The sequence below is a fragment of the Lonchura striata genome, chromosome 5 (assembly GCF_050655825.1).
Source record: "Lonchura striata isolate lonStrDom1 chromosome 5, ASM5065582v1, whole genome shotgun sequence".
Taxonomy (NCBI): domain Eukaryota; kingdom Metazoa; phylum Chordata; class Aves; order Passeriformes; family Estrildidae; genus Lonchura; species Lonchura striata.
The window spans coordinates 68,015,124-68,035,506 of NC_140707.1; the positions used below are offsets into that span (position 1 = coordinate 68,015,124).

At 39.1% G+C, this 20,383-nt stretch overlaps 1 protein-coding gene across 2 annotated transcripts in view; it reads right to left on the reverse strand.

The window, feature by feature from the left end:
• Window positions 1-4,405: 4,405 nt before the first annotated feature.
• Window positions 4,406-20,383, reverse strand: part of HIF1A (hypoxia inducible factor 1 subunit alpha) — a 30,675-nt gene continuing 14,697 nt past the window's right edge. Inside the window, exons 3-15 of one of the 2 annotated variants that reach the window (XM_021554520.3) lie at window positions 19,382-19,527; window positions 19,203-19,287; window positions 15,836-15,948; window positions 14,574-14,776; window positions 12,875-12,981; window positions 12,544-12,691; window positions 11,438-11,658; window positions 10,973-11,253; window positions 10,298-10,420; window positions 9,682-10,076; window positions 8,736-8,844; window positions 5,941-6,067; window positions 4,406-5,781 (exon numbers count right to left, since the gene is read on the reverse strand). In XM_021554520.3, the coding sequence (XP_021410195.3) occupies window positions 5,630-5,781; window positions 5,941-6,067; window positions 8,736-8,844; window positions 9,682-10,076; window positions 10,298-10,420; window positions 10,973-11,253; window positions 11,438-11,658; window positions 12,544-12,691; window positions 12,875-12,981; window positions 14,574-14,776; window positions 15,836-15,948; window positions 19,203-19,287; window positions 19,382-19,527 (2,210 nt within the window). In that variant the 3' untranslated portion in view covers window positions 4,406-5,629. The remainder of the gene's footprint in view (window positions 5,782-5,940; window positions 6,068-8,735; window positions 8,845-9,681; window positions 10,077-10,297; window positions 10,421-10,972; window positions 11,254-11,437; window positions 11,659-12,543; window positions 12,692-12,874; window positions 12,982-14,573; window positions 14,777-15,835; window positions 15,949-19,202; window positions 19,288-19,381; window positions 19,528-20,383) is intronic. The other variant, XR_014955812.1, reaches the window with a different exon arrangement.

A 20,383-nucleotide genomic window follows, 5' to 3' on the forward strand; every position in this document is an offset into this window, starting at 1 on the left:
TTACTGTATCTTCTTCATATTCAACTGCTAAACAAAAGGATGAAATCCTATTTGCTCTATTAATTACTAGTTTATAAGTTGCAATTTAAAAGCCATTTATCCTGCACTGATATAAATAATGGGGTTTTCCAGGTGCATATGGCACAAAACAAGTTTCTCTTTTAATACCATATTTGATTGCATCAGAACACATTTTCAAGTTGAAAACATGAAAATAAATCATTAATATATTTTATTAAATGGCTTATTCCACCTTCGGTATGTACAAACCTATTGCTAACAGGATCATACTCCACTGGTGCACACCTCCTGCTTTCAGACTTCCCAACAAGCACAAATTTCACAAAAGCTTTTTAATCTGTGCAGTAGGACGTGGCATTAATTTAACATTCCCATATCCAACTTGTCAAATTGTTATGTTTGACCTCTTTTGTTCACACATGCGATCTGCTTAACTCAGGTGAGATAACCTCATGTGAATAGGATTCAACTTACATATAAATATTATCTATTTATATTATATTGAATATAAAATCTATGTTTCTGGAGACTGTGACCATGGCTGCTTGATGCCCAAGTTTCTGACAGTGGGCAGTAAAGTCTCAAACCTGCAAGGAATTTGTTACTCTGCACAGTGGTTTAGTTCACTTTAAAGTCACCTCCACCTTTTATAATAGGGAAAAGGGATGGACAAAGATCACAGATGTCACAAATTAGAAACAAACCCTCTCTTTTATTGAATTTTATACTGGTACACAATCAAAAAGAAATACAGTCACAAGTACGTCAAAATGTTTCAAGAGGAATATCAATTGCAATACGTTGTACTTGGTTCCAAAAAAGAATTCCATTAAAATATACCACTTCTTCATGAGAGAATACTGCTATTATTCACAAAATCTACTGTACTGTATAAATCCAGCAGCAAACTCTTTAACTTTTTGGTAACTTGCTCAAGGTAAACAGGGAAGCAGAAGGAAAATGGTAATTCAATTCTTTAATTTGGATCAAAAATCAGTCCTCCAGAATGGAACTTTCCAGGGAGTTAAGTCATAATTGTATTTTTAATGAAAGCTGGATACCCAATTCGTGTGGGATTCCTGTGAAAATGGACTTCCTACAAAGTCCTTGTGGCCTGTGACGTGTTTATATTCATGCTGGGCAGTTGGAGTTCGAGTAACGTGCCTGAGTGCAGTGACATTTGAGTGAGATGCATGCCCAGGTCAGGAGCAGGGCAGCAGTGGGAAGGGACAGATGGCTGACCTGGGGCCTGGCCAGCCCGGCTGACACGGGCAGGATGCTCCCAGATCCCACCACACTGTCAGGAAAGGTTCACTCAGCAGTGTAACAGGGGAGAACACTTGCCAACAAATACTGCCTTTAGCTGCCAGTGCTTAGCTGTTTAATTAAACAGCTCTTTAAGTAATAAAACATTATTATTAAATATGCAGTAGTTTAACCTGTAATCACCAGAATTACCTGACCCAACAGTTGTATTTCATTGGAAGCAGAGCTGATCACTTCATCCAAACTAAGCTTTGAAGTCGTTAAAACCCTCATCAGAGTTACGTTTAAATAGCTCTTTTGGGCCCTAATCTGTGATTCTTTAACTCAGTAATTACTTTGGGAGAGTTTAATGTGTGTACACAGCTACTATTAAGTTTTGTTTCTCAGGTAGGTTGTTTCCATTTCACCAGAGGTTTTCAAAGGTCACTGAAGTCCAAACCAGTCTCACCAGGAGGGAGGAAGGTATTTTAGCAAGAGGTACTTTGGACTTCAGGCTACCTTCATTTACTCACCTCTTACACCCAAGATAAGTTACTGCACACCCTATTTAATTGATTCCTGGGGAGGTATGGCTGTAGTTAATTTTAACAGCTTTCACATAAAGAAAGGAACTGTGTCATCATAAGCACTAGTTTAAAAATTTCTTTACCCTTTAACAAAATCATCACTGTTGATTAAAACATCAATAAAATCTGTATGTAAGAACAGTAATTGTACTGTGCCCTGAAGAAGGCCTGGCTTGGCTACTGCTGTAGTCAGGAAAACCTGGAAGGTAACTCTGTTATTCTCCTCAGTTTACCATTTTCACATAATTAGCATGTAGAATATGCTAATATATAATATACAGGAGAAAATATTGTATTTACCCATAGATCACAGAATTATTTGGGTGGAAAGGGACCTTAAAACCCACCTAGTTCCAACCCCCTGCCATGGGCAGGGACACCTTTCACTGTCTTGGGTTGCTCCAAGTCCCATCCCACCTGGCATTGGACACTTCCAGGGCTGGACCCTCCACAGCTGCTCTGGGAAATCTGTGCAGTGTCTCACCACCCTTCACAGTTATTGATTTCTTCTAATCTGGTGTCTCAACATTTTAAAAATGCAGCAAGTTGGCAAACAAAGCATGCAAAATCACTAAGACAACACTCAGAAAACTATTTATTCTAGAAGCTTGTACTCCAAATTAGCTCTAGAATCAGACTAGACTGTACGTTCCTGGAGTCTAAAGAGACCAAAAAAGTTTACTGTGGGGGGAAAGTTAGTAAAACAAATTTAACAAATGCAACTGAAAGGTGAACTAGGTTTTGCAAACTGGCATCTGCATTTAGCAAAGCTCTTACAAGGCCAGAGCAATTACTGCTCCTTTTCTGTGCCTTGTTCAGTGTCTTTAGGAGGCTTGGGGGGATTTAGTTAGGTTATTTTTCCTCTACAGTAAACCAATACAGCTACAGCAGTTCATCACAGTAATTATAATATTATTATGCATAGTAAATGTTATTATACATAGTAAAAAAATGTTAGAATTGAGATTTTTAGAGGAAACCTAGCTCAGTTAAATCCACAGCTGCTGTTACTAAGAACAGAGATGATCAAGGATAGGGTGGATGGGGCTCTGAGCAACCTGATCTTATAGAATGCCCATGGCAGGGGTGTGGGAACAAGATGATCTTTAAACTCCTTTCCAACCCAAGCTATCCTCTGACTCCAGCGGGCTCATGACCATAATATCATATGGGGCACTCCAGTCTTCCTTTTCTTTTTAACACTGATTTTAGTCTGAAAACTTTCTGCCCTCTTAGTGCACTGAAGAGAGCCTGACAGATCCAAACATGTCAGGCTCCTCCAAAACACAGCCAAGAGAGCAGCAGAACACTTCTGACCTGTCTCTTGGAAGTGCAAAGGGATAACTCCCCCCCAGGCCAGCTCCAAGTTTGGCAGGGCAGTACAAAAGTAGTTCCCAGCTGCACTGTTCACCTGCCTGCAAGACTCTCACAGAAGCACCACACCAATCCATGCAGAGCTAAAGCAGGAGGGATGCCTGAAACAGCAGGGGCTTAACCCAACTTCACTATTTAAACCTCCTAACTGCTGACAGCGAAAGAAATGCCATAGAAAAAATGCCAGCAGAGACACAGCAGGCAGGGAGGAGCTCTGCTGCTTTTAGCCATTAAAAATGCATTAAAAATGTTCACTAGTGAAAACGTTCTCTGCATGAAGCTTCAGCTGCAGCTGACTGCCCCTACCTTCTCCTCCCTGTGCAGCTTCTACTCAGAACTTTAACAAGTGTGCAACTATCTTCTGCTGTCAGTGCCTTATCATTTTTTGTTAATGGTGTCCTTTTAGTTTCACAGAGTTGTGGCAGTTTGGAAAGTGCTCCTTTCAGTGAAACAATAATTTTAGAGAACAGGTTACGCTTATGTACTATGACATTGATTTCAAAACAGTGCTATGAAACCTAAAAGTTTACAACATAAAACCCTATGTAACTCCTGTGACACACCATGATCAATTACTTATCTCAATATAAGTTTTGTGAAAATAGTTTGGAGAATGCACAGAATATCTTGACCATATTTACACAACACAGGGTTACCAGTAGTGCTGTGTTTTATACAGCAAAATGAGGAAAGTCACTGGGTCAACAGCACAAAAATGGGGAACAAGTTTCATCAAGTACCAGCTTAATTTTTTAATCATGGAGTTTTGTGATAGAAATCCATCTCAGATCAATCACTCCTGTGAATTTTACCTTTTCCTGCTTTCCTGTGTTACCTTGATAAAGCTTCCAGAGACAAGCCTTTAAGCTGTTCATAAAGATGAACTCTTCCTGCTCTAAAGTAAAACAAAGCTGCTGCCTCCTCGCTGCCAGGTTTGCTCACTGGTGTGATTACAGGTTGAGAAGTATAACGTCTTTGGCGAGTGGTAGTACAACACTGTCTGGGAGACTTCAGTACTGAACAGGCTCAAATAATTAACGCAGAGATGTTACAATCAAAATAAGGAAGCAGTAGTTTCCAATCAACTCTAAGTTAAAAAGGGAACACGGATGAACAATAACCACTAACAAAAATATAAATTATCTCATTTCTCTCAGATAACACACTCCCCAAGGGGGCCTGGTCCACATATAGTTTATTGATGTAAGAAAACAATACAGTTAGTGTTAGATCCAACCACAAAGAGCAAAAAGAAGGAGTGAATGAAGGTTTTGTACAGTACATATAGGAAAATAAGATGTTTGTGACAACTATATATTTCTAAATAAAAAGGCTTCTAAATATATTCAAGTTATTGAAATCTACATGAAAACGTATGGATGTTAATAGCAACAAGGTGCATAAAACCAAAACATCAAAATATTGAGCAACTCAATGATGTACTAGATAAAAGTTTGCTAACAATGCAAGATGTTTTACAATCTGCTTGAAATATCACCTATACCACACAGGGTAAGCTGAACATTTAGATTTAAGATCATACACAATATTAGCATTAACTTCAACAACTACAGGCAGGGATTTTTTTTTAAGCTGGCAAAGTGACTACTTTAAGAACATCAAACTTTCTCTAAATTGAGAACGTATCCAAAGAAAATGCTGCTAGCCCTTCCCAGATAAAGCCTTTCCTTTGACTAACCACACCCACTGAAGTCAAAAGCATAAGACAGCATTTGAGAACAATTTATATTACAACGTGACTAAAATAAGGACATAATCCAGGTTTAAACATGTTTTCATAGGCAAACAAAAGATTCTTCTTAAAAACTAGTTTTTATAAATGCAGAATATATTGCATGAGGAACTGCTGGTATTTTTTAAGAAAATATATTGTGCGATTGTGGCTACAATGCACCGCTGCAAAGCATTGTTGTTTCTTATAAAAACTATTAACATAAAAAACTTACTTGAACATAAAGAGTAAGAGAGCACAAGTCTTCCAACTACCTATGAAAAGCAGGATGGAAGTATTGCCAGTTTTTCCTGTGTTGACATTTTACTAATGATAAGTTTTGGTGACCAACTCCCCAGCCAAAAAATAAATATTTTTTTTTAATCAGGTGCATATTTCAAAGCTGCTATTGCAAGTGTGTTTTAAATGTAATGGACTTAAAAGTGTATGTACCAAAGAATTATAAAAATGCACTAGAGTTTGAGTTATTGTTACATAAAGAACATATTAAAAAGACTGTCAAAATAAGTAGAAAGGGGATCAAAACTGAACTAACTGAATTAGTGCAGTACTGTAGCCAGGCTTCTAAAATCAGATATAGAAAATATAAATAGACTGCTTTAGGTGATGATTCACCAGTGTCCAAAAAAGGAGCAAATTTTGTGAAAGCTCAGTTAACTTGATCCAGAGCTCTGAGCAGTTCTTCCCCCTGTAGCAGGTTTCTGTTGCCCTGTACGGGAGCGTTTACTTCGCAGTCGTAACTCGTGAGTTGGGGGAGTCCACTCTCATCCATCGACTGCCCTAGAAGTTTACTTGCTATGTCTAAAGAGGGAGGGGAAGGAGAAAAAGTGCACTTTATTCACCATGCTTAACCTCTCCTAGAGCTGTTCACAAGGAGCTATGTTTGGATAGTTTTGGAGGCTCTGTTCTCTTTCACACAGCCCCCTCCACCCCCTCTGCCTAGGAAGGGAAGATACCAACCAGTTGATAGTAGAATGATTGTCTTTTGCTCCACTCCACTGTGACCATTTGTTTTGCATCCCTTTACACGTTTCCAAGCAAGTGATGCACTTCCTCCACGGTCACCTGTCTGCTGGAATAAAGACCCCTAGAAAGAAATAAAATTAAATCTTCTTTAGTGAATATTGTATCTTTATAACCCTTCACGTCCCTCTTACAAATGAACAATTCCTGTCACTAATATGGAACTGTTACAATTTAAAGTGGATTTTGTTCAGAATTTGGGGAGAAATATATTTCCAAGTACACTAACTTGAAAATTATTTAACAGAAAACTGAATCAAGTTTTAAGACCTGACTTCCCTTAGAGACATCAATTACTAAATCCTGGTTATCATCAGTTACCATGCTCAAGATTAGTGTGGACATGTACACAAACACACCCATTTAACTACCACTGGTCTGGGCTGAGTAAGCATCAGGTTTTCACTGGAGTCTCTAATGGCTTTCTGCACTTGAATTAATAGTGTAGGCAGGAGAGTCAGGAACCTCAGTAGGTCGATTCTATCTACACATTTAGGATGTAAATTCTGCTTGCACTCCAGTTATTGCCACCAAGCCTTGTGGAAAATGCAGTCCTACACCAGTCTAGTGCAGATATGGCTCCTTAGCATTGTTTTGACAGCAGAACAGAAGATATGGAGATTAGGAAGCTGTAAGGGCTTCATATAATTGGGATAAGGAAGAAGAAGTTGCCACTGAAACAGATGGGATGGAAGGAAAAAGCACCATCTTCGTATCAAGTCTGCTGGCAAAAGTATTTGAATCTGCAAAGTTTGGTCTTGTTAGAGATACTGACTGCTGCAAAAAGAGGAGAAGGGATTTCACAACACTGCCATTATCCTCAAAATAGTGAAGAGCACATGTTTTCAGGTTATAAAACACCTGTGTAAGTCAAAGGAGCAGCTGTATAGTAGAAGTTATAGTTAACTCAGAGCAGCAGTTCATACTGAGATTAGTCACCTACATTGCTGCTGCTGCTTATTTTTTACCATGAATGCACTCCAGCCCTTCATGTTGAGAAAGATAAGGCTTGTAACTTTTCCAGTGTAATGATTTGTATAATTTTATAACCTCACTATAACACAATATTCTATAACCTTACTGTTATCTTGTCCTTGTCTTATTTTCCTGTTTTCTAGGAAGCTAAAGTAGTATTTTACTTTGGTCTTCACTTATTTTCACTCTTTGCAAAATACATCCCACTTCCCTAGAGCTATAATGTTGTGGCAAGTGTTTGTACAGCCCCAGAACATATTCTAAGCCTGGATTTAACATCATTTTTCTTCTGCTTGTGTGAAAGGCCTGTATATCCTCCCAGAAATCCATGGTGGACAGAGAACCCAAACAACAAAAGCACTTCTTAAAATAACTCCACTAAGACCCAGCTTCACAGAATTCAGCTTCTAACTCTGAGAAACCATCAAAATATTTGAAACACTTTTGTCAGATACAGACAAAAGAAAAAGTTTAGCATAGGATGAAGACTGAACCTCTAAGCATTAAAATGGCACTAAGCACAGAAGCCTGAACAGTATTCCAGCAGTTAACACTGAACTGCTTGTGTTCTGTGCATTTAATGACATTCCATGCTGTTCTGAATATTTTATCAGCAACACTATAAGCTGTAGCACTTTTGAATGAGAAAAGGCCAGTGGAAGGCAATAACATCTCTTGCAGAGCTGTGAATTCTTACAGGGCTTCTGGAAGCAGCAGAACAACATGTATGGAAGTGCATAGCATTTAGCAAATGAAAACAACCACAATGAAATAGCATAGAAAAACGGATTTGTCTTATGCCCAGACCAGAATACTAGTACAGGAGTAAGGAGAGTTCAGAGGAAAATAATCCTGCACTGTAAGATATAGTTGATGACTACAACTAGGAGGTGGTCCAGTAGAGAAACAAAGAAGCTCAAAGGCTACATTGCAGTAGAGGAATTAAGACTAAGACTTCTGAAAACTTGACAAGTAGGAATTTGCAGTGAAGATGAGAGACAGAGAACAGTGTACAATGGCAAAGCTTGAGGTTTCAAAATACTGAGAACTGAGAGTGAGACAAAGATGATGGAGACAATGTACCCTTGCTGAAAATAATAAGCTGGACAACCCCCAATCAAGTGACACAAATCTAGGTCTATCTACAAAGTTTCTTTTGAATAGCTAGAGCAGATGAGGATGAGCTACTCCCAAATTCCCACACTAATACCAGAGAGGGCATGCATGAAAGGGAGTGGCAGTAATAGACATTAGCTAGGTTATTATAGGAGCTCTCTTCCCTCACAGTTCAGATGGTCTTGTCATCTGATTAAGTAAAGGATTCTCAGACCCAATGGAAAAGTAAAACCATAGGAAGAAGCATAAGAACACTTATCTTCAGTGTTGACAAATATGAAAATGGGTTTGAATTCAAAAGTTAAATATATACAGCAATTCACATTCAAATGTGATGTCTGACATTTATGCATATTCTACTAAAGAAACACATGGTCACATATGTTTCTAATAAAGAAATGCACATGGGTGTAGAGGGCACTTTTGAAAAGTTGACAGTAAAAGAGAACTAAAAGTGGAGTATCTGCATATATATATATATATATATATATACACACACACATATATATATATAAAAATTATTTCTCATCCCAAGATTCCACTGCTTACCAACAGCTCAAGTCAGGAGTCTGCACTGATGCCTCATTTCAGAAATTGCAAGGTTAAAAGTGAATATTTTAAAACGGTAAAACAAAACTCACAATTCCAACTGCCTGAAAAAGTGAACCATCATGTTCCATTTTTCGTTTTCTCTGAGCATTATGCAAAGCTAGCATCTTTGGATTTAGTTCTTCATCCAGTGCAGTAGATCTAAGAAAAATTGATTCAGGCTGTTAAGACGTTTCTACTTTCCTCGAGCCATTCTTCTTTTGTGGATACTTTTATATACAACATCACAGAACTGAATTTATGAACTCCACTACTTTTCATTCATAAATTTACTTATTTCAACAATCATTTTCTATGAGCATAGCAAATGTTAGCCTTTAATCTTGCTGTGAAGCTCAGAATGAGTTTTAACAAAAATTTTTAAATCTGCAGAAAAAAAAGCATAAAGGCTCAGCAGTTCACTATCAACAGAAAAAAAGGGAAGGAAGGGTGAGGGAAAGCCTATTCTGAGTATTTTATATGTACAGATAAATCTTTGACATATCATAAATCTCATGTTTGATTTAATATAGTTTTCTGTTGTGATAAATATGTACTACAGGCATCACAGACCATCACAAAACAAATTTAGTTTGAAAAGCTGTATCTACTGCTTGTAGATATCTGTATATCTGATATCTGCAGTATCTGTAGCACAGACTGTAGTTGCCTCTTACCTCTAACACAGTGGACACAGAAAGCACCAGAAACATTGTGTGGGTGTAACTACTTAAACTGCTTATATTTTTACAAAGGCTGCACATCAGGCACAAGAGCAGAACAGAATTTTTACAGTAGCTGGCTTTTACATGAGGTGCTTAGGTAAAAGCTACCATGAAATTACCTTTAGGGGAGTTTGCTATTAAAAAAAGACTCATTTGACATGTCCAAATTTAAGTAACTCAATTTCTATTCTGAAGAACGCTGAGGATGAACACACAAAATTTATATCTAATTCCTCAGACAGATATCAGAGCTTAAGCAGCGCTTTTAAAATACCTTTCATTCAGAGTGACTGTTAGCAAGCTGGGTGCTCCTGGAGAAGGCTTTTCCACCTGATCCGCTGTTGCTTTCCCTGCCCTGATGGGAGAGGCAGTCCGACTCCTGCTCCCGCCGTAGGGCGAGGCGGGGGCACTGCTGGGCTCGGGGACCCCGCGCGCGGGCGAGGAAGGGACAACGATCGGCTTCACGTCGTCCGCGCGCTCCGCCGGCTTCACCTCCTCGGCGCTGCCCGCTGCCGCCTGGCCCTGCTGGAAGATGGGGACGGGGGCTGCGCTCGGAGAGCCGGAGGAGCTGCTGCTTTCCAGCGGGGACAGCTGGTCGAAGGAGCGCAGCTGGAAGTCGTCATCCATCGGGATGTAAGGAGCCAACATCTCTAAATCTAAATCCGTTTCCTGCAATGGACAAGAGGTGGAACTTAGCAGCGTGGAAGAAACTTCAGCTATGACTTCATCAAGGCTTTTCCTTTCACCAAATCCTTAGAAATTTATTTTTATTTTACACTTTAATCAAAATATTACGTAAAAAGGGAAGGAGGTTCCTGAAAACATTATAGAAAGGAAAATAAGTACACTCAGAATAAGATGATAAAACATTTTAAGTTACTGTACGTTACCTGAGTAGAGAATGGATTTTTTGCTTCTGTATCTATGGCAAAGAGTTTCTCCACTAATTCCAGTTTGAACTCACTGGCCATATCATTATCCACATCAAAGCAGTAGTCGTTGGGACTACTGGGCTGTGAAAATATTTTGAACACAGTTTTAGCTTTCTGTCACTTTGGCATTGTTGCCTACAGATTCTGTGCAAGATGTTCTAATGTAGAAACTAATCCCAAGCTGTAGCTGCACGAAGTTAAAATGGAAAAGGAAAACACATTTATGTGTATACATTCAAATTTACCCCACCAGAGAAGCACTTGCTTATTTGAAACCTACACTGACTTACTTAGTTGAGACTTACACGACTAAATGAGTAGATATAGCTTCTGCAATAATTCACAGTAAATAGTTTGCTGTTTAGGGAAGTTGTATCTGAACTAACTGAATGAAAAAGACCAATCCCAAGCTCTCCTTATTTCTGTCAGATAGTACTGCATACATTTGCAAGACTCACTTTAATGCAAAGATATGACAATTTATCAGCTTCCTCAGATCATGGTGTGAGCTTAAGTCATAAGGTAGAAATAATTTCCAATCCCTGTCCTGGCTGCATCCTTAACCAGATCTGCCCCACAAGCCCCAACAGCACATCCATTTTAATGACAACATATCCAAATTACGAAACTCACCTCAGGTGAACTTTGGCTGGTACTTGCATCAGATGGGCTGGTTGGTTGTTCTTGCACCTGAGGCATGGTAAAAGAAAGTTCGAGTGGCTCTGTGTTTGGCTCCAGCTTTGATACAACTTCTCTATTGAGTGCAGGATCAGCATTGCTACGAAGTGGCTTTGTAGTTTCAGAGGCAGGTAGTGGGGACATTGCCATATTTATATTCTGCAATTTCTCACTGGATGAGGGGAGCATTACATCATTATACAAAGGAACTTCATCACATTGTTGTTCATCAGACTCTATAAAAATTAAAAGAAACCATCAACCTAAGTAACAGTACTGTGTGTGTCTATGGACCTCATTAAATTGAAACAGCAGCTGAAATACCACCGGACAAGTGGTACTGGGAGGTTATTTTATGAAATCTACGACAAAAAGTAACTTTGCTAATTAACATGCTCTCCAATTTAAACACACACCCACCATTACTGCTGAAATCTAGAGAGATAATTGTGTCTCCAGCAGCTGGGGCTAGCACAGTTAAAGCATCTGGTTCCTGTTTAAGTTTTTCAAATAGGCTGTTGGTATCATCCAGGTCATCTTTACTGAATATTTTGGTCATTTTCATGTCAGGAGACTCCACTGGTTTCAGCATACACTCAGTTTGTCCAAGGGAAAAAATTAAGTCCTTCTGAACAATTCCACTGTCAGACAGAGAAGAAGATGACTGTTAAAGAGCAGCTAAAAGGAATAAGTTCTGGCCTAATAGTTTTGTAGGTTGAAACCCACTCACTCTCCCCACCCAAAAACTCCAAACCAAACAGAAACACCCCATCACACATATCCCACAAATTACCAGGATAAGAGCTTTGAGATTTTTTTGTTACTCATTCTTTCCTCAAAAGTAATAGACAAAGCAAGCAAGCACTAACTGTGGCCCAATCATAAAAAAGTAACAAACATAAACATCCTTTTCTGAAAGCATTGAAAAAGGAAAAGATTTTTAAAAAGGGAAAAAAGTTAGCTATTTCCTAAACTACTTTTCTTTGTTTTAAATGAACGTGCAGTATCTTGATAGACTTATATTGGGACATTCACTGAACTTTTGAAAAACTAATTTAGGACTGTTAGACATTTGCAGAAGAATAGTCAACCAGTCTGCCCTCAGCTGAAGCTTTCAATTAAAAGAAGAGTTCTAAGGAATAAAAAGATAGATGGGATTGAGAATGACACCCTAGTGCTGCTCTGACTCCATGACTAAGTTATTAGTGGAATTAACTGCTCCAGACTTGGGACAAAAATTAGAGAGTTGTCTAGAATGCAAATACTCAAGTGCTTCCAATCATACAGAAGAGGCTGGTTCTACACTCATTTGCCTGCAGAGATCATCTACTGACTTCACTAGACCAAAAAAGCATTTTGTTCTCAAACACAGTTTCTAATCCTAGGACTGGCAGTATTCTAAGAAAATATTCACTGGTAGGGAACAGTAACATCATAACATACTCAGCAGGGGACCAGTGCCTCAGAATCTGACTTGATGTTCAGTAAAAATGATGACAAAGAACACTGAACTCCACTCAACTTACCTCAACACGTAGTTCACACACACTATGCACTGTGGCTGAGAATTCTTAGTGTTGTATATAACAGTTGCTTGAGTTTCAACCCAGACATAGCCACCTTGTTTGGCCAGCATTCTGTACTGTCCTGTTGTCACCTGCCCTTTTGTGAACACTAAAAGCAGAAAGGACACCAGCTTCAATTACAGGCAAAAAACCCCCAAAACTGTTTGAGGTCAGTATTCATTGCAGATTCCTATCTGCAACTAAAAGAAAGCCCTCGTTCTTCTGCTGCTTTCCCCCAGGGCTGTCTCTCACCTCCTGCAGTGTGAGGGCTTTAAATTCAGTTTTCACTTACTGTCGTGGTGTGTTTTGGTCAGATGATCAGAATCCAGTGCGTGATAGTACTCATAGATTGAGCGACCCAGGAGCTCCTCTGGCTCATACCCCATCAACTCTGTAATTCTTTAAAACAAGGGAAAAAATTGCTATGTGAAAGCAGACATGAGCCAACACAAATACCAGAGCATTTGGATGCTTGCACATCTAGAAAAACCTTAAGAAACACTTCCACACTTATCAGCAGCAAATTGAGACTTTTCATTTTGAAATAAATTGCTATTTTGATGCTTCTTTAAAGGAGAAATTTCAGCAGGCAGAGGATTTTACTTCTCACTGAGTATTTATAAGTCATGTAGTGGGGATAGGATTAAACAAATCCCCACCTTTTAGACATTTTGTCTTTTTGCTTCAAGGTAGACCAGCTACTTACAGACCACCTTAGGCAAATATGAGAATTTAACAAAATAATAAAGATACACTTCAACAGTTTTAATCCTGCAACTAAGAGAAATTAGGAATCAAATTTACTCTTCCCACTCAAGCACAGTCTGCTTTTAAGGCAAGTGGGATTTCTTTAGTCTCTAGAGGGCAGTGCTAACCAGGGAAGTGCTTGTATTTTGCCCCAGTGTAGCTGCAGAATGTGACCAAATAAGTACCTTTTATGTGACACCATCAGTCTTAGAAAGGTTGTTACTGCATAGTTCAGAAATTACCATGCATCGACCTCTTTCAGCATCTAACTGCAACAACTAACTAGAAATTCACTTTTGTTATAAAATAAAGGAAATGGGTAGTAACAAATAACACCAAATTAAAAACAAACAAAACAATTGAACCCCAAACTTGAGCTGACTACTTCCTTCATTTGCATTTATCAAATTTATCAAGCTAAGTTCCCAGAGGATAGGAAAATCAGTCTGATGTGTCTGACTACACCCTGATTTGCACCAAAACACAAAATCTCATTTTTCAACAGCAGATGTATTGCATTATAAGTACAGCTGAATGTCTGGGGTTTTTTTGACAGAAGAAAGCAGACACTGATCCCCTGAGAAAGGGAGAGGGGGAGACACAATAGCAATAAAATACATCTGACGAGTGTTACACGCACACTCTCTTCAGTTTTTCAGTCACCAAAATGCTCCATCTTTGACAAACCTAATCAGTGTCTGGAAGAATCTTCTCATTTCAATTTAAATCACTGCCACTATAGTAAAGAACAATTTGAAGAGGCAGTTAACTGAAGGCAAAGGATTTATTCATCAAATCATAGAATGGCTTGGGTTGGAAGGCATATCCTGTTCCAAATCCCTGCCACGGGCAGGGACACATTTCACTAGAGCAGGTTCCATCCAGCCTCGCCTGGAACACCTTAAGGGATGGGGTAGCCACAGCTCCTTGTCAAGAATTTCCTCCTCCTAATACCTAATCTAAACACACCCTCTGTCAGTTTACAGCCATTGTCCTGTCACTATCTGCCTGTATAAAAAGTCCCTTTCCCTTTTGTTATTCCAAAGTAATAACCCTGCATCCTCCTTAGATCTAAAAACCTGGCTTTTAAGACATCCTGATCAGTTAGGAAAAGGCCAAGCATGCCATCAATGATTGCATTGTCAAGATAAATCAAGTTATTGAGAAGGCAAACATTAGCTATGTATCAGCCCTGCAAATCTTTCAAATGAATGATTTTTTACAGTATAAATCATATATATTACCTTTCATCACAATAGGAAAATTTCATATCAAGACTGTGACGACTGAGGAACGTTTTACTGTCCAGGGGGACCTCAATGTTTGACGGGTGAGGAATAGGTTCACAGATCAACACCAGGCAGGTCATGGGAGGCTTTTTGTACCCGCAGTGGGTCTGGTTCCCACACGTGTCGTACACACGGATGTGGCCAGTGCAGTGCAGCACCTGCAGAGCAGTTGGGTTTTAGAAGGAGATGAGGTTTGGTCTGTCAGACAACACAATCCTACTTCCACCAGCACACCAGGAGCCAAGTCCTTCCCCACCCCTCAAGGGGACAGTGACAAGAGATGGCTGGAGGAGAGCAGTGTCCTCCTCCTCACCCCACACATCCTGGGATGGGTTCACAGCCCAACTCCTTCCTCAGCACTGGCTGAAGCAACACCAGACATTGCTGCATTTCTGTGAACTCTTCTTTCTAGTCACTGTAACGTCAACTCTGATGAGCAGCTGCCTCAGCAAAAGGCATCCATAATTTAAATCACAATTTAAAGTTATGGTAATAGTAGAAATCCCCATTTTAGATATTCTGCAGAGCTGATGACAGAGATCAAATACATTCTTCATCAGATAGGAACTTTTGCATTTTGTGGAGTTTTCTTTTAACCATTCTGAAGCAGAAATAGTTCACAGACAGCAGCAAAGAAGTTGTTTGATCCAGAAAAATCAAATTAAAATCATAAAAGAAAACTGTGAACCATAATCCACTGGATACAGTAAAAGGTTACTTTGTCCAGAGGAGAAAATGCATTCACTGCAGAAAGTTATAGGGCTGGCCTCTTTTTGTTCCAAATGCTACAAAAGGGAGAACCAGTAGCTTCAAAAGAGTGGCATTGAAGTCCTTCAGAGAGACCTCAACTATCACATTTTCAGTGACAAATCAAAAGAAATCAGGCATCAGCATAAGTGATGTCAAGTATTTTTTTCCCAGAGAGGGCTTTATGCAAACATATTTGGTAATTATAATTGTTTGTAAGTAAATGACCTATGATTTAAAATGGAAAATTCATTAAAAGAGTTTTGAAAAACTAATTTTAAAACATTGTTTCAGTTACCTCTGTGATGTAGTCAGCATTAAAATTCAGCATAATGAAGCACAATTATTAAATTATAAAGTACTTAGTGAAATTCAAGCTTGTAACATGAAGCAAAAATGTTGAAATACAGTGTTAGGACATCTGAAGAGGAAGCTGCCAAACTATGCAAATATTCCTTTGCATTAGTTACCTTCCATGTAGCAGACTTTATATTCACTGTTCTTCCCCTGCTAGTCAGTGTACACTTCATTCTGAGAAAAAAGCTGCGCTCCGTGTTTTGCTCTTTGCCCTTTTTCACAGGACCTAGCAGAAGCAAACAGCAAACCCATTCTTAAAACACTTGGATCATCTTCCAAAGGCATTAAAAAACCCTCCACAAACACCTTCTAGAAATCTAAGACTAAGGGAAGACCCAAAAAACAAACTAAAAGTACTCATTCACCTAATAGCACTTCTGATAATGGTATTTTTCAGAGTAAGTTCTACTATCAAGTAGATAAAAAAACTTCTGAAGTTTCATAGAATTATAGAATGGTTTGTGTTGGGAGTGACCTTAAAGACCATCTCATTCCAACCTTCCTGCCATGGGCAGGGACACCTTCCACTATCCCAAGTCCCATCCAACCTGGCCTGGAACACTGCCAGGGATGGGGCATCCACAGCTCTTCTGGGCACCCTGTGCCAGGGCCTCAGCATCCTCAGTGGGAAGAATTCCTTCCCAAAAACCATCTAAGCCTGTCCTCAGCCAGTAGGAAGCCATACCCCTTGTCCTGTCACTCCAGGCCCCTTGTCCAAAGTCCCTCTCCAGCTCTTTTGGAGCCCTTTTAGGTATAGGAAAAGACTCAAAGATCTCCCCAGAGCTATTTCTTTTCCTGGGTGAACAAACCCAGCCCTCTCTCAGTCTGTCCTCAACGGAGAGGCTTTTGATGCAACCCAGCTTCAATAAATTAAGATCAGGATTGTATTTGTAGCCAATTCCACACTCCCAGATTTCAGGAAAATGGAGCAGGAAGAAAGCGAGACCAATTGAAAATTCAATATATTTTAAAATTGTGACAGAGGACAAAGAAAACATATGTAGAATAAGAAGCCTTGTTGAGGTGGCTTCCACTGAAATGCATCAATAATTCACTATTAGTTAGTTCAAAGCACTTTTTGGGCTCGTTGCTCTTCAGGACTGCAAGTTTTTCAATTGAAAACTAACAACTCAGCTGTTTATATGCATCCAAGTATTTCCACAGTGATTTACACTCTTGGAATAAACAGAGGCCAAGTTTTTAAACACATTATTAACATTCTTGGGAGGAAAAAAGTTGAGAAACCCTAATACAAATCAACATTGGCAGCACATATTTTTTACTCTCTACCAGCAGGCTTTAAGTTAAGTTTTTGCCTGCACAGAGGGGAACCTTGCAGAGTCAATTACTAGTTATGCTATTGTGGGCAAAGAAAATGTAACTGATGTTATCAGGAGAGCTGCTAGCAGCTCACAATGTGTGCAAGGAGGTAATGCAGCACCCAGGAGAAGGAGCAGTGGAAGAGCCAGTTTGCTGAGGCTTGCTAAAGAGCAAGGACCAAATCGTGGCAGGGGGAAGTTTAGAACACATGAGCTTACTTCTGATACAAGTTTATACAATAATTTGCTCTCATCCTCCACAGACAATAGTAGCTATGAAATTCTTCATGGTGGCTTGCACTGCAGATACTGGCTTGACAAAACTAATTAGAAAAATGTTAAAGCCCCTATGCTAACTTGTTTATTGCTTTGACCAGAGGCAAAGACTAAAGGACTCAAGCATATTTTATGCTACTTTAAAACAACCTTGATAATGGAGGAAGTGGGGGAGAAACTAAAGCAGAATTCACAGAAGCAGAAAAAAATTTATTTAATTCAGCATGTTTTAAGAGTTAAACCAATCTAGAAATTGATAGCTGATGATCACATAACATTACTGTTACCAAGTCCTGATGCATGAGGCTCTGCTTCAAGCAGCAGCTGTAAAAGATGGAGCAACTTTCAAGTCTGATTCAGCAGCAGACGTTATTTTTTAAAATGGCCAGCTTTGAAAGTTTAAAAAGCAGCTTCATAAAATGAGAATGCAGTTCTGTTTCTGCCAATTGCATTTATATTCACTTGCACTTGTACAGTCCCAAAGGGGAATATTTAATACTCAATTCAAAACCAAAATAATTCCACTGATGTAAGAGCTGCAGTAAGAAAGCAACCTGGGAATACTAATAAATATAAAAATGTACTATTACTACTGTAATTTAGACTTCTGTCTGCCAATGTCATTTGCAAAACAGCTTTTGTAATAATGGTTTCCAGACATCTGATTCCAGTCTGGCCAATTTAGACATGCTTAAGATGGTTTGCAGGAAACTCAGTGATACGACATTTTTAAGAATAAGCTTTTGTAACAAAAGCAGGTTTTTTACACTGCTTTAGGGAAATTGTCCTCCCACTCCCAAGATGTATTATTGTATTGCAAAGGGGGAGGCAGGGGAGGAATCTAATCTAGCCTTAGAAACATACTTCAATTCTAAAGGCAGACAAATTCACAAAATGCTTACAAAATCAAAGTCGGGCCCTTAATGCTATAGTATCTTATCAGGTCCTTTCCACTGAATTAAATAGGATGACAACACAAGACTTACACAAGATTTACAGTGCTACAAGACAGCAGAGGTCAGCTTTATTAATTTATTACTATCTAAATTCAGAGTCCATATAATACTCATTTGATGAAAGAGAAAGTAGAGGTCAGATTTTAGGCTTCTAACTACTGAGTAAAGCAGATTTGTTTGGAGGCATGCAGGCTGCCAAGTCTTTATAGCCTTTATCAAATCTTTAGAAGACATAAAAGCTGTAATTCATGGGCAATTGTTAAATTTCAAAGCACACAGCGCATGTAAACATGGTGTTCTGCTCCCACAGATGGAGAAAAGAAGAGCCAGAAATCTGTGAAAAGATACCAATTTCATGCACCAATTAAAACGTGCAGAGAAGCATCAACCCCAAAACCTTTTTTGGGGCTGTTCAAATATTCCCAGATCAGTGTCTTGGTGTCCTAAATTTTAAGTACAGTATCTTTATTTTTTTTGTCTTGGGTATACCACCACAGATTTCTGGAAGAAAGCATTTGTTCTCAGCTGTCCTGCGAAGGAAATGCCAGACCAAGACAAATGCACCAACTGAGCTTCTTCATGTCCATCTGATTTTAAGCAATTGCTGTATTCTCATTCAACCTACCTCTAATTTTATTCTTGTAGGCACTAATTCTTTCAGCCCTCAAAAACTCCATTTTAGTAATTAATTTTGTTAGATTAAAGAATCGTACTGAAATCTCATTTCTTCTATAATTGGATATAGCCAAAACATTTTGGTGATTCCTGCTGTTAGTATCTCTCAACAAGGTTTAATTTGAGATTTAAGACATAAAAATATATTAGCCTTTCAACTCAACACCATTTTCCAGCAGATAGCCAACTGTATTAATGCCAACAGAAACTATCCATAAGTAAATTAAATTGATTTTTTTTTTCTTTCTTCTCACCATTTCTGTGTGTAAGCATTTCTCTCAGCTCCTCGTGGTCACATGGATGAGTGAAATCGAATACACTGTGCCCCGTCAACTCAAACTGCAAAAATGAAGAGGTATAAAGGTGTTAAACTTCATTTAGACAAAAATGGAACAGCTTTTTGAAACAATCTTAGGAAATGTTAGTATTTCACCTGAGTGAGTCCCATACACTTGTTCACGTTTTCAGACATGTAAATCATGTCCCCATCTTCAGACAGAACCATGACAAAGCCATCAAGAGCTTTCAAGTAGAAACAGTTCAGTTCCTTCTCCATTTTGGCTTCTGTCTCCAGCTCACCTGCAAGCAGCCACACATTTTTGTTTAAGCAAACACCAGCCATTCTTCACTTACCAGCAGGAATGACTTCTGGCACCAGTCTGCAAGGAGCCAATCTTGCAGGACCATTCAAAACCAGTATGATTCAGTAAGATAAATGATCAGTTCAATTCTTCAAGTTCTAGTAAAGGTATCAGAAATCACAGAAAATCAGCGTGAGGTTAGCCCTCTGTGCTGTTATGTATTAACCAATAAACCTTCCACCTTAAGGAAAAGGCCTATGTGGCAAAAAAATTATCACCCATCTCAAAAAGGCATTCTAAACTTGTCTAGGGGCTTTCTGGGAGTGTTTTGCAAGTCTGGCTACTGAAGTTACTCCTCCACACAGTAGAGGCAGACATGCATGAGCACAAATTACCATGGCAGGCTATCAGCTACAGGCCCACAACCTGACTCAGATATTCCTGCAGACAACACATCCTCAGCTGACTTCACCTCCAGAGGAGCACATCACAGAAACACGATTTACAAAACTATTCCTTGCAGTTTATTTTAAGGGGACACAACTATAGTTAGGTTGAACCTTGAACCAATTACCTACAGTCAAGAAAGCACAGCTGGAACAAACAAGTTTAGAGGGAAAAGAGGTTTAAATGAAGAAATCTAACTTTGGGAGAAGGGACAAATGAGACTGAAAATGGCATGACAGCTGTGATGAGACAACCAGGATCACCATAACAGAAAGGGAAAAAGTGAAGTCCAGTGGAATTTTCCTGCCTCATTGCTAATAGCCGATTTGTACTGTAAGGTCTCTCACCTTCCCAGAGCAAGGACACAGCTAATGACACATTAATTTATTTTCCTGCTCACAGGCCTT